Source organism: Balearica regulorum, chromosome 28, assembly GCF_011004875.1.
Source record: "Balearica regulorum gibbericeps isolate bBalReg1 chromosome 28, bBalReg1.pri, whole genome shotgun sequence".
NCBI classification, from domain to species: Eukaryota; Metazoa; Chordata; class Aves; order Gruiformes; family Gruidae; genus Balearica; species Balearica regulorum.
This window is the reverse complement of record NC_046211.1, coordinates 2,079,117-2,093,359: the sequence shown is the minus strand read 5'-3', so window position 1 is coordinate 2,093,359 and position 14,243 is coordinate 2,079,117. Positions and strand designations below refer to the sequence as shown.

General features: G+C 58.2%; 1 protein-coding gene across 1 annotated transcript; it reads right to left on the bottom strand.

Annotated features, from left to right (window-relative positions):
• Positions 1-1,111: 1,111 nt before the first annotated feature.
• LOC104632358 (uncharacterized) lies at positions 1,112-13,494 on the bottom strand. The gene is given in 5 exon segments (XM_075736934.1): positions 1,112-5,856; positions 5,859-6,870; positions 6,914-11,358; positions 11,722-12,868; positions 13,357-13,494. Coding segments are annotated over 5 exon segments (11,487 nt in total).
• Between the last annotated feature and the right edge of the window lie 749 nt (positions 13,495-14,243).

Sequence of the window (14,243 nt, the reverse complement as noted above, 5' to 3'; positions counted from 1 at the left end):
CCAGGAAAATGTGCATCTGGATGGCTGTGGACTGCTGGCTCTCCCCGTAGTGCGTGTCTGCCATGGAAGCCGGAGCATACGGGCACAACTGCGTGTCCCTGTGTGGGTCTCGGACCACATCACGTGCAGGCTGCAGTGGAGCCCCTGAAATCATGCAGATCAGGAGAGAGGGCCAGAGTTTTAGAGGTATGTGGGCTCTAGACATGTAGTAGAGAGGATTTGTTGGGATTTTCAGCAGCCCTTGTCTGGATTTAGTGCCTGGGCTTAGGAGGAATGTGTGATCTGAACTGTGACACCCTCCCACCAGGCTGAGGCCCTTGTAGAAATTAGATGCAAGAATGAAGGATGACAGCAGTCAGTGCAGTCATCAGCTATTTATTCTGATTTTTCATGCAATACAGCAGTGTGAAGAAAAAAGAGACCCCTCACCCACCACCATTACCCTGCAGTAACCACAGCATAACTCAGCGACTTCAAAGTCTCCATGAGGCTAGAGCTGGGATTCTGCTCAGCTGTTAGGGGAGCAGAAAGGTGTAACGAAAAACATTAAGTCTAGAAAAGTGTTGTTTTGTCAGTGGTGGTTTTGTAGGTTTGTTGATTTGGTTTTTTTTCCTCAGCCTTGAGGATTTTGAGGCCTCAGAATGAGTATGATTGAGCTACTAGGATTTTAAATTTTTTTTTTTTTTTTGCATTGCACAGCAGAAGCTAACAGGAAAGCCAGTCATGGGGCTAGGGAGACGTGAGTGCAGTGAGATACAGAACGGTCATGCCACAGGGTAGAAAAGATGACAGGGACATAAAGGACAGAGAAATCCAAGGAATCCAATTAGAGCAGAAAAGTGACTAAATACTGCATTAAGGTGGATAGACATAATGCAGGAAGGCAGAAGCTGCAGATCCTGGGGTAACTCTTTGCCTACCTAGCTGCTGAGGATTTTTTAGATGGAAAAACCCCAAACCCACTTGACACCCTCACAGAGAACCTCATTAACCCTTTTGTGTCGAACACTTCTGTGCCAACACGCAGAAACATACTAAGTTGAAAACAGAGGGCAGAGAACCTCAAAGAGACTTGGAGAAGCTCCACCAGCTCCAGGGAGAGGACTTTCCCTTAAGATGCCTTGGTTTCATCTCTGGCAGGATGGCTCGGTGCCTCCTGTGAGACCGGGGGGCCAGGGGGGCCCTGGCTCTCCTTTGTGCGAAGACGTGATTCCTCCTCCCGTTGAGACTGGGAATCGCTCCCTGGCTGGAGGCTACTCTTGCTGTTGTCCTCCTGATGCAGCCGGCAGCTCTTCTCCGGTGGGGGAAGCTCTGCCTCCTCATGGCAGTGGCCAGCTTCATCTCTCCTGCCCGGCTCACAAGCCTCCTGTGGCTCCAGAGCCTGGGGCAGAGGTGGGCAGCTCTTGGCCTCCCTGTCCTCACGCTCACTCCCCTGGCAGCTGGATTTGGGCTCCTGCAGGACCTGCTCCCTGGCAGCTTTTGATTCATCTCCCTGGGGCTGATACTCCTTCTCTTCCGCATCAGGCATCTTGGGGCGCTGGCTGTCCCTCCTGTCTTCCTTGGGCTTTGCTCGGCAAGGGTCACCCTTAACACCATCTGACTCAGAGGCAGGAGCCTGGTGAGCGCCTTCCTTCACGCCTGTTTTAGACCTCTCCTGTGGCTCATCAAGATCCCCTGTGTTTTCCTGGGAGCTAGAAGACAGTGTGCCCTTTTGCTGTGGCAGTTCAGTCTCCCTTGTTTCTCGCTCGTCCCTTTGGGGTCGTGGCTCTCGGTACTCGCGCTTGTCACAAGGCAGGGCCAGTGGCTGGGGTGACACATAGCACTTCTTCACATAGATGGGCTGCCCCAGGTCATCAGGCTGGTGACAGAAGATCTCGTAGGTGGTAGCCTCAGGATCGTTCAAATTCTGGATCACGTGGATTAAGTATGCAATGGTATGAGGCTCGAAGGACTGAGGGAGGACCTGCACCTCTGGCCGTACATCGGGCTTAGCGGGGAGATAATGGACCCTCATGTCAGTGACAGATGGCTGCTCTCCTGGGGGGGAGATATCTCTGTTATCCATCTCCACAGTTTGGTAAAGGCTCCTCTCATGCATTCGTCCATCATCTTCATGAGTACGGGAAGTGCTTGGTTCACGTATTTCATCCTCATGTAAAAGCCTGCTATTCATCCAGTCTTGGTCTTCCAAGGGCTCACAGAGAGTGATATCTCTGTCAAGTTCTTCTTTGAGTAACTGGAGGCTGCTTTTCTCACGTGTGTCTCTCTGGTTGGTCGTGGCACCTCGCTCTTCCCTTTCCCGTGTCTGGCGGCTGCGGCGCTCGTAGGCGTCGAGTTCCAGCTCCCGTTGGCGATCGACCCTCCTCTCCCGCAAGGCGGGTTCTTCTCTCTCTCTTCCTTTGCAAATCCTGCTCTCTCCCTCAGGTTCTTCGCACTCCCGGGGACGATCCCTCCTTTCCAGGTCCTCACGGGGCTCCAGTTCCCGGGACTCGCGGTGGATCTTCACGTCAGCGTCTGCTGCGGCCACCGTGGTCTCTCGTGTCCTTTCGTACCTCACGGGCTCACGTTGCCTCCTGGCGTCTTCTTCGGGCTCTTGTGTTTGACAGTCCCGTCTCTCACGTGTCTCTCTCTGGTTGGTCGTGGCACCTCGCTCTTCCCTTTCCCGTGTCTGGCGGCTGCGGCGCTCGTAGGCGTCGAGTTCCAGCTCCCGTTGGCGATCGACCCTCCTCTCCCGCAAGGCGGGTTCTTCTCTCTCTCTTCCTTTGCAAATCCTGCTCTCTCCCTCAGGTTCTTCGCACTCCCGGGGACGATCCCTCCTTTCCAGGTCCTCACGGGGCTCCAGTTCCCGGGACTCGCGGTGGATCTTCACGTCAGCGTCTGCTGCGGCCACCGTGGTCTCTCGTGTCCTTTCGTACCTCACGGGCTCACGTTGCCTCCTGGCGTCTTCTTCGGGCTCTTGTGTTTGACAGTCCCGTCTCTCACGTGTCTCTCTCTGGTTGGTCGTGGCACCTCGCTCTTCCCTGTCCCGTATCTGGCGGCTGCGGCGCTCGTAGGCGTCGAGTTCCAGCTCCCGTTGGCGATCGACCCTCCTCTCCCGCAAGGCGGGTTCTTCTCTCTCTCTTCCTTTGCAAATCCTGCTCTCTCCCTCAGGTTCTTCGCACTCCCGGGGACGATCCCTCCTTTCCAGGTCCTCACGGGGCTCCAGTTCCCGGGACTCGCGGTGGATCTTCACGTCAGCGTCTGCTGCGGCCACCGTGGTCTCTCGTGTCCTTTCGTACCTCACGGGCTCACGTTGCCTCCTGGCGTCTTCTTCGGGCTCTTGTGTTTGACAGTCCCGTCTCTCACGTGTCTCTCTCTGGTTGGTTGTGGCACCTCGCTCTTCCCTTTCCCGTGTCTGGCGGCTGCGGCGCTCGTAGGCGTCGAGTTCCAGCTCCCGTTGGCGATCGACCCTCCTCTCCTGCAAGGCGGGTTCTTCTCTCTCTCTTCCTTTGCAAATCCTGCTCTCTCCCTCAGGTTCTTCGCACTCCCGGGGACGATCCCTCCTTTCCAGGTCCTCACGGGGCTCCAGTTCCCGGGACTCGCGGTGGATCTTCACGTCAGCGTCTGCTGCGGCCACCGTGGTCTCTCGTGTCCTTTCGTACCTCACGGGCTCACGTTGCCTCCTGGCGTCTTCTTTGGGCTCTTGTGTTTGACAGTCTCGTCTCTCACGTGTCTCTCTCTGGTTGGTCGTGGCACCTCGCTCTTCCCTTTCCCGTGTCTGGCGGCTGCGGCGCTCGTAGGCGTCGAGTTCCAGCTCCCGTTGGCGATCGACCCTCCTCTCCCGCAAGGCGGGTTCTTCTCTCTCTCTTCCTTTGCAAATCCTGCTCTCTCCCTCAGGTTCTTCGCACTCCCGGGGACGATCCCTCCTTTCCAGGTCCTCACGGGGCTCCAGTTCCCGGGACTCGCGGTGGATCTTCACGTCAGCGTCTGCTGCGGCCACCGTGGTCTCTCGTGTCCTTTCGTACCTCACGGGCTCACGTTGCCTCCTGGCGTCTTCTTCGGGCTCTTGTGTTTGACAGTCCCGTCTCTCACGTGTCTCTCTCTGGTTGGTCGTGGCACCTCGCTCTTCCCTTTCCCGTGTCTGGCGGCTGCGGCGCTCGTAGGCGTCGAGTTCCAGCTCCCGTTGGCGATCGACCCTCCTCTCCCGCAAGGCGGGTTCTTCTCTCTCTCTTCCTTTGCAAATCCTGCTCTCTCCCTCAGGTTCTTCGCACTCCCGGGGACGATCCCTCCTTTCCAGGTCCTCACGGGGCTCCAGTTCCCGGGACTCGCGGTGGATCTTCACGTCAGCGTCTGCTGCGGCCACCGTGGTCTCTCGTGTCCTTTCGTACCTCACGGGCTCACGTTGCCTCCTGGCGTCTTCTTCGGGCTCTTGTGTTTGACAGTCCCGTCTCTCACGTGTCTCTCTCTGGTTGGTCGTGGCACCTCGCTCTTCCCTTTCCCGTGTCTGGCGGCTGCGGCGCTCGTAGGCGTCGAGTTCCAGCTCCCGTTGGCGATCGACCCTCCTCTCCTGCAAGGCGGGTTCTTCTCTCTCTCTTCCTTTGCAAATCCTGCTCTCTCCCTCAGGTTCTTCGCACTCCCGGGGACGATCCCTCCTTTCCAGGTCCTCACGGGGCTCCAGTTCCCGGGACTCGCGGTGGATCTTCACGTCAGCGTCTGCTGCGGCCACCGTGGTCTCTCGTGTCCTTTCGTACCTCACGGGCTCACGTTGCCTCCTGGCGTCTTCTTCGGGCTCTTGTGTTTGACAGTCCCGTCTCTCACGTGTCTCTCTCTGGTTGGTCGTGGCACCTCGCTCTTCCCTTTCCCGTGTCTGGCGGCTGCGGCGCTCGTAGGCGTCGAGTTCCAGCTCCCGTTGGCGATCGACCCTCCTCTCCCGCAAGGCGGGTTCTTCTCTCTCTCTTCCTTTGCAAATCCTGCTCTCTCCCTCAGGTTCTTCGCACTCCCGGGGACGATCCCTCCTTTCCAGGTCCTCACGGGGCTCCAGTTCCCGGGACTCGCGGTGGATCTTCACGTCAGCGTCTGCTGCGGCCACCGTGGTCTCTCGTGTCCTTTCGTACCTCACGGGCTCACGTTGCCTCCTGGCGTCTTCTTCGGGCTCTTGTGTTTGACAGTCCCGTCTCTCACGTGTCTCTCTCTGGTTGGTCGTGGCACCTCGCTCTTCCCTTTCCCGTGTCTGGCGGCTGCGGCGCTCGTAGGCGTCGAGTTCCAGCTCCCGTTGGCGATCGACCCTCCTCTCCCGCAAGGCGGGTTCTTCTCTCTCTCTTCCTTTGCAAATCCTGCTCTCTCCCTCAGGTTCTTCGCACTCCCGGGGACGATCCCTCCTTTCCAGGTCCTCACGGGGCTCCAGTTCCCGGGACTCGCGGTGGATCTTCACGTCAGCGTCTGCTGCGGCCACCGTGGTCTCTCGTGTCCTTTCGTACCTCACGGGCTCACGTTGCCTCCTGGCGTCTTCTTCGGGCTCTTGTGTTTGACAGTCCCGTCTCTCACGTGTCTCTCTCTGGTTGGTCGTGGCACCTCGCTCTTCCCTTTCCCGTGTCTGGCGGCTGCGGCGCTCGTAGGCGTCGAGTTCCAGCTCCCGTTGGCGATCGACCCTCCTCTCCCGCAAGGCGGGTTCTTCTCTCTCTCTTCCTTTGCAAATCCTGCTCTCTCCCTCAGGTTCTTCGCACTCCCGGGGACGATCCCTCCTTTCCAGGTCCTCACGGGGCTCCAGTTCCCGGGACTCGCGGTGGATCTTCACGTCAGCGTCTGCTGCGGCCACCGTGGTCTCTCGTGTCCTTTCGTACCTCACGGGCTCACGTTGCCTCCTGGCGTCTTCTTCGGCTCTTGTGTTTGACAGTCCCGTCTCTCACGTGTCTCTCTCTGGTTGGTCGTGGCACCTCGCTCTTCCCTTTCCCGTGTCTGGCGGCTGCGGCGCTCGTAGGCGTCGAGTTCCAGCTCCCGTTGGCGATCGACCCTCCTCTCCCGCAAGGCGGGTTCTTCTCTCTCTCTTCCTTTGCAAATCCTGCTCTCTCCCTCAGGTTCTTCGCACTCCCGGGGACGATCCCTCCTTTCCAGGTCCTCACGGGGCTCCAGTTCCCGGGACTCGCGGTGGATCTTCACGTCAGCGTCTGCTGCGGCCACCGTGGTCTCTCGTGTCCTTTCGTACCTCACGGGCTCACGTTGCCTCCTGGCGTCTTCTTCGGGCTCTTGTGTTTGACAGTCCCGTCTCTCACGTGTCTCTCTCTGGTTGGTCGTGGCACCTCGCTCTTCCCTTTCCCGTGTCTGGCGGCTGCGGCGCTCGTAGGCGTCGAGTTCCAGCTCCCGTTGGCGATCGACCCTCCTCTCCCGCAAGGCGGGTTCTTCTCTCTCTCTTCCTTTGCAAATCCTGCTCTCTCCCTCAGGTTCTTCGCACTCCCGGGGACGATCCCTCCTTTCCAGGTCCTCACGGGGCTCCAGTTCCCGGGACTCGCGGTGGATCTTCACGTCAGCGTCTGCTGCGGCCACCGTGGTCTCTCGTGTCCTTTCGTACCTCACGGGCTCACGTTGCCTCCTGGCGTCTTCTTCGGGCTCTTGTGTTTGACAGTCCCGTCTCTCACGTGTCTCTCTCTGGTTGGTCGTGGCACCTCGCTCTTCCCTTTCCCGTGTCTGGCGGCTGCGGCGCTCGTAGGCGTCGAGTTCCAGCTCCCGTTGGCGATCGACCCTCCTCTCCCGCAAGGCGGGTTCTTCTCTCTCTCTTCCTTTGCAAATCCTGCTCTCTCCCTCAGGTTCTTCGCACTCCCGGGGACGATCCCTCCTTTCCAGGTCCTCACGGGGCTCCAGTTCCCGGGACTCGCGGTGGATCTTCACGTCAGCGATCTGCTGCGGCCACCGTGGTCTCTCGTGTCCTTTCGTACCTCACGGGCTCACGTTGCCTCCTGGCGTCTTCTTCGGGCTCTTGTGTTTGACAGTCCCGTCTCTCACGTGTCTCTCTCTGGTTGGTCGTGGCACCTCGCTCTTCCCTTTCCCGTGTCTGGCGGCTGCGGCGCTCGTAGGCGTCGAGTTCCAGCTCCCGTTGGCGATCGACCCTCCTCTCCCGCAAGGCGGGTTCTTCTCTCTCTCTTCCTTTGCAAATCCTGCTCTCTCCCTCAGGTTCTTCGCACTCCCGGGGACGATCCCTCCTTTCCAGGTCCTCACGGGGCTCCAGTTCCCGGGACTCGCGGTGGATCTTCACGTCAGCGTCTGCTGCGGCCACCGTGGTCTCTCGTGTCCTTTCGTACCTCACGGGCTCACGTTGCCTCCTGGCGTCTTCTTCGGGCTCTTGTGTTTGACAGTCCCGTCTCTCACGTGTCTCTCTCTGGTTGGTCGTGGCACCTCGCTCTTCCCTTTCCCGTGTCTGGCGGCTGCGGCGCTCGTAGGCGTCGAGTTCCAGCTCCCGTTGGCGATCGACCCTCCTCTCCCGCAAGGCGGGTTCTTCTCTCTCTCTTCCTTTGCAAATCCTGCTCTCTCCCTCAGGTTCTTCGCACTCCCGGGGACGATCCCTCCTTTCCAGGTCCTCACGGGGCTCCAGTTCCCGGGACTCGCGGTGGATCTTCACGTCAGCGTCTGCTGCGGCCACCGTGGTCTCTCGTGTCCTTTCGTACCTCACGGGCTCACGTTGCCTCCTGGCGTCTTCTTCGGGCTCTTGTGTTTGACAGTCCCGTCTCTCACGTGTCTCTCTCTGGTTGGTCGTGGCACCTCGCTCTTCCCTTTCCCGTGTCTGGCGGCTGCGGCGCTCGTAGGCGTCGAGTTCCAGCTCCCGTTGGCGATCGACCCTCCTCTCCCGCAAGGCGGGTTCTTCTCTCTCTCTTCCTTTGCAAATCCTGCTCTCTCCCTCAGGTTCTTCGCACTCCCGGGGACGATCCCTCCTTTCCAGGTCCTCACGGGGCTCCAGTTCCCGGGACTCGCGGTGGATCTTCACGTCAGCGTCTGCTGCGGCCACCGTGGTCTCTCGTGTCCTTTCGTACCTCACGGGCTCACGTTGCCTCCTGGCGTCTTCTTCGGGCTCTTGTGTTTGACAGTCCCGTCTCTCACGTGTCTCTCTCTGGTTGGTCGTGGCACCTCGCTCTTCCCTTTCCCGTGTCTGGCGGCTGCGGCGCTCGTAGGCGTCGAGTTCCAGCTCCCGTTGGCGATCGACCCTCCTCTCCCGCAAGGCGGGTTCTTCTCTCTCTCTTCCTTTGCAAATCCTGCTCTCTCCCTCAGGTTCTTCGCACTCCCGGGGACGATCCCTCCTTTCCAGGTCCTCACGGGGCTCCAGTTCCCGGGACTCGCGGTGGATCTTCACGTCAGCGTCTGCTGCGGCCACCGTGGTCTCTCGTGTCCTTTCGTACCTCACGGGCTCACGTTGCCTCCTGGCGTCTTCTTCGGGCTCTTGTGTTTGACAGTCCCGTCTCTCACGTGTCTCTCTCTGGTTGGTCGTGGCACCTCGCTCTTCCCTTTCCCGTGTCTGGCGGCTGCGGCGCTCGTAGGCGTCGAGTTCCAGCTCCCGTTGGCGATCGACCCTCCTCTCCCGCAAGGCGGGTTCTTCTCTCTCTCTTCCTTTGCAAATCCTGCTCTCTCCCTCAGGTTCTTCGCACTCCCGGGGACGATCCCTCCTTTCCAGGTCCTCACGGGGCTCCAGTTCCCGGGACTCGCGGTGGATCTTCACGTCAGCGTCTGCTGCGGCCACCGTGGTCTCTCGTGTCCTTTCGTACCTCACGGGCTCACGTTGCCTCCTGGCGTCTTCTTCGGGCTCTTGTGTTTGACAGTCCCGTCTCTCACGTGTCTCTCTCTGGTTGGTCGTGGCACCTCGCTCTTCCCTTTCCCGTGTCTGGCGGCTGCGGCGCTCGTAGGCGTCGAGTTCCAGCTCCCGTTGGCGATCGACCCTCCTCTCCCGCAAGGCGGGTTCTTCTCTCTCTCTTCCTTTGCAAATCCTGCTCTCTCCCTCAGGTTCTTCGCACTCCCGGGGACGATCCCTCCTTTCCAGGTCCTCACGGGGCTCCAGTTCCCGGGACTCGCGGTGGATCTTCACGTCAGCGTCTGCTGCGGCCACCGTGGTCTCTCGTGTCCTTTCGTACCTCACGGGCTCACGTTGCCTCCTGGCGTCTTCTTCGGGCTCTTGTGTTTGACAGTCCCGTCTCTCACGTGTCTCTCTCTGGTTGGTCGTGGCACCTCGCTCTTCCCTTTCCCGTGTCTGGCGGCTGCGGCGCTCGTAGGCGTCGAGTTCCAGCTCCCGTTGGCGATCGACCCTCCTCTCCCGCAAGGCGGGTTCTTCTCTCTCTCTTCCTTTGCAAATCCTGCTCTCTCCCTCAGGTTCTTCGCACTCCCGGGGACGATCCCTCCTTTCCAGGTCCTCACGGGGCTCCAGTTCCCGGGACTCGCGGTGGATCTTCACGTCAGCGTCTGCTGCGGCCACCGTGGTCTCTCGTGTCCTTTCGTACCTCACGGGCTCACGTTGCCTCCTGGCGTCTTCTTCGGGCTCTTGTGTTTGACAGTCCCGTCTCTCACGTGTCTCTCTCTGGTTGGTCGTGGCACCTCGCTCTTCCCTTTCCCGTGTCTGGCGGCTGCGGCGCTCGTAGGCGTCGAGTTCCAGCTCCCGTTGGCGATCGACCCTCCTCTCCCGCAAGGCGGGTTCTTCTCTCTCTCTTCCTTTGCAAATCCTGCTCTCTCCCTCAGGTTCTTCGCACTCCCGGGGACGATCCCTCCTTTCCAGGTCCTCACGGGGCTCCAGTTCCCGGGACTCGCGGTGGATCTTCACGTCAGCGTCTGCTGCGGCCACCGTGGTCTCTCGTGTCCTTTCGTACCTCACGGGCTCACGTTGCCTCCTGGCGTCTTCTTCGGGCTCTTGTGTTTGACAGTCCCGTCTCTCACGTGTCTCTCTCTGGTTGGTCGTGGCACCTCGCTCTTCCCTTTCCCGTGTCTGGCGGCTGCGGCGCTCGTAGGCGTCGAGTTCCAGCTCCCGTTGGCGATCGACCCTCCTCTCCCGCAAGGCGGGTTCTTCTCTCTCTCTTCCTTTGCAAATCCTGCTCTCTCCCTCAGGTTCTTCGCACTCCCGGGGACGATCCCTCCTTTCCAGGTCCTCACGGGGCTCCAGTTCCCGGGACTCGCGGTGGATCTTCACGTCAGCGTCTGCTGCGGCCACCGTGGTCTCTCGTGTCCTTTCGTACCTCACGGGCTCACGTTGCCTCCTGGCGTCTTCTTCGGGCTCTTGTGTTTGACAGTCCCGTCTCTCACGTGTCTCTCTCTGGTTGGTCGTGGCACCTCGCTCTTCCCTTTCCCGTGTCTGGTGGCTGCGGCGCTCGTAGGCGTCGAGTTCCAGCTCCTGTTGGCGATCGACCCTCCTCTCCCGCAAGGCGGGTTCTTCTCTCTCTCTTCCTTTGCAAATCCTGCTCTCTCCCTCAGGTTCTTCGCACTCCCGGGGACGATCCCTCCTTTCCAGGTCCTCACGGGGCTCCAGTTCCCGGGACTCGTGGTGGATCTTCACGTCAGCGTCTGCTGCGGCCACCGTGGTCTCTCGTGTCCTTTCGTACCTCACGGGCTCACGTTGCCTCCTGGCGTCTTCTTCGGGCTCTTGTGTTTGACAGTCCCGTCTCTCACGTGTCTCTCTCTGGTTGGTCGTGGCACCTCGCTCTTCCCTTTCCCGTGTCTGGCGGCTGCGGCGCTCGTAGGCGTCGAGTTCCAGCTCCCGTTGGCGATCGACCCTCCTCTCCCGCAAGGCGGGTTCTTCTCTCTCTCTTCCTTTGCAAATCCTGCTCTCTCCCTCAGGTTCTTCGCACTCCCGGGGATGATCCCTCCTTTCCAGGTCCTCACGGGGCTCCAGTTCCCGGGTCTCGCGGTGGATCTTCACGTCAGCGTCTGCTGCGGCCACCGTGGTCTCTCGTGTCCTTTCGTACCTCACGGGCTCATGTTGCCTCCTGGCGTCTTCTTCGGGCTCTTGTGTTTGACAGTCCCGTCTCTCACGTGTCTCTCTCTGGTTGGTCGTGGCACCTCGCTCTTCCCTTTCCCGTGTCTGGCGGCTGCGGCGCTCGTAGGCGTCGAGTTCCAGCTCCCGTTGGCGATCGACCCTCCTCTCCCGCAAGGCGGGTTCTTCTCTCTCTCTTCCTTTGCAAATCCTGCTCTCTCCCTCAGGTTCTTCGCACTCCCGGGGACGATCCCTCCTTTCCAGGTCCTCACGGGGCTCCAGTTCCCGGGACTCGCGGTGGATTTTCACGTCAGCGTCTGCTGCGGCCACCGTGGTCTCTCGTGTCCTTTCGTACCTCACGGGCTCACGTTGCCTCCTGGCGTCTTCTTCGGGCTCTTGTGTTTGACAGTCCCGTCTCTCACGTGTCTCTCTCTGGTTGGTCGTGGCACCTCGCTCTTCCCTTTCCCGTGTCAGGCGGCTGCGGCGCTCGTAGGCGTCGAGTTCCAGCTCCCGTTGGCGATCGACCCTCCTCTCCCGCACGGCGGGTTCTTCTCTCTCTCTTCCTTTGCAAATCCTGCTCTCTCCCTCAGGTTCTTCGCACTCCCGGGGACGATCCCTCCTTTCCAGGTCCTCACGGGGCTCCAGTTCCCGGGTCTCGCGGTGGATCTTCACGTCAGCGTCTGCTGCGGCCACCGTGGTCTCTCGTGTCCTTTCGTACCTCACGGGCTCACGTTGCCTCCTGGCGTCTTCTTCGGGCTCTTGTGTTTGACAGTCCCGTCTCTCACGTGTCTCTCTCTGGTTGGTCGTGGCACCTCGCTCTTCCCTTTCCCGTGTCTGGCGGCTGCGGCGCTCGTAGGCGTCGAGTTCCAGCTCCCGTTGGCGATCGACCCTCCTCTCCCGCACGGGCACTTTCCTCCTTTCTTCATATTGTTCTTCCCTGGTCTGATCCTGTTGGATTTTTTTCTGACTTTCTGGATATTCAAGCTCACGTTCGGTTTTTTTCCCTTTTTCATTTATATCTCTTTCTGGCTCATCTGTGTCATAGTGCCTGAGGTCAATTTCTAGCGGTTCCTGTAGATATGATTGGTGTGGACGTCTTGAGTCCAGGCATTCAGGGTCATGCGGCTGGTGGCTAAGATTTTCAACTTCTTTTTGTTCCAGGTCACGTAGGTGGTAGTGGCTTCTCTCTTCTCTGACTAATTCAGATTTACGTGTCTGATTGCAACTTCTTCTATCTCTTTTTTGTGGCTTCTGTGTTTTTTGATCATATGCTTGTAGTGCTGGCTCATGTGGCTGATGGCTACTCCACCGGTTTGGCAGTGGTTGAGGTTCACCGGTCTTGTTACGAGTCCTCATGTCTGCCAGTTGTGCTATCTGAGGCCGCTCTTGATTTTGCCTTTCATCTTCCCGCTGTCCAGGCTCATGTGCTTGCAAGCAGCCATGCTTGCAGAGTTGTGCATCTCCTCGTCTGTCTGGCTCTGGTGGTTGACGTCTTCTCTGATTGTTCCGTTGGTTGTATGGCCTTTGGCTTCGTTCTTCGTATACCTGAGTGATTGGCTCCTCCTGGTCGCTGCTTCGTTTTGCATTGTTTGTGCTTTGTGTGTTACGTTGCTGGTGATGACTCCTTATCTCCTCTAGTGCTTCAAGTTCGCTGACCCTGGTGTCTCGTTGCAGCTGAGAGTCACAGGGGGAATGATGATTACTCTCACAGGTTTGTCTTTCCTCCTCCTGGAGCTGCCAACGGCTCCCTCCATTCTTAATTTCAGGCTCTCGGAGTGACTTGCCACTGGTTGTCAGCTTTGTTCTTTGCAGAAGGCATGGTCCCTTCGGCAGGTACCAGTAGCAGGCCTTAGCCACTTTGAACACCAGAAGCAGGAACTCATTAAAATCTATTTCCCCATCACCATCCCACTCCAGAAACTGCAGAATCTTGTCAATCGTCTGAAGGTCATGTGGCTTCTGCAGGGAAAACACACACAGGGATAGAAAAAAAAGGGATTTTAACCTTCCTGCTCCTTGTCAGAGAAATGCGAAGACAGGGAAAATTGCAATCTTTACTCCTCTGTCTCACATCTTCACTTCTATAGCTCAGCAACAGCTCCAAGTTTTTGTTCTCATTTTCCTGGTTGTTGCCTGGCTGCCACTAACCAGCTCCCTTCTCTTTGGGATATGCTGTGCCCCTCTACTGGATGCATCTCCTTCCTACCTCTGAAAGAAAACCATACCTCCCCACAGTTCATTCTCCAACTTTTGCCCATTTGCTCATGACAAAGTGGGTTGGAAGAGCTGTCGAGGCAGTCAGTGCAAAGGAATGGAACTGGTGCTTCCCTTTGGTGAAAGCCTCCCCGTCCCACTGTCATAAGAATCATCCCCTCTCCAGAAGGAGACTTTGCAGTCCCTGCACTCCAGTCTTGGCCTCAAGCTCTCCCCCTTGCAGCACCACTCACAGCTATGGAATCTGCAAACTCCCTCTGGATGAACTCTTTCATCTTCCTTCGGCTGAGGTTGGAGCAGTCTCCATCTTCCTTTGCATATTTGTGAAAGACGCCGATGATGGTGGAAACGCTGTCTAAGAAGCGAGACATCTTCCTGCAGATTCAAGCAAGCCTGCAAGAAAAGGAGCGGATCTAAGGACAGGAGATTCACTTGCCTCTGAACATGAAAAGAGCAGGGAGAATTGCTGGGGTCAGGCTGTGTGTGTTAATGGGACACTGGGTGCCATGTGCTGTGTGCTGCTCCTCTGCCATGGCGAGCTCTGTTTCACCAGAGCACTGGGAAGAAATTCAAACGCTTAGGGGTTTTAGTGGGATGGGGAGTGTCCTCCAACCTGTCTACTGACGAATTCGAATGCCATTTGATAGGGGATGACAGGATGCCCGCATTTATGGATCGCAGGGAGGGGACTGGGGCTGGTGACTCAAGAGATGCCCCAAGAACCTGTCCCCATGGGGCTATACCAGATACTTATGTTTCCACGACCCACGCTGCTATCTCTGCCTGGTACTGAGAGACACCAGCTTCTCTGGAGCGGGTTAGAGGATGTCTAATGCAGCGCTGGCATGGCCTGAGACAAGATCTAGCTGGCCAGAGACAAGTAGAGTGCTTACAGGGGGTTAAAACAAGCCCTGTGGCTGATGCTTTTGTGACCAGTAGTAATGCAAAACAATTAATAAAGCTTTCAGTACAGCATCAGTTCATTGGCAAATAGATTTTGGCCAGAGGGTAACTGTCAGATCACCTAGGTCAGAGCTACTTATTTAATTTTACTGAGACCTGCTTGGTGGAAAGCAGTGCTCCTGTTGGAGCTTTGTGTTTGGAAACCTCAAAAGCCACC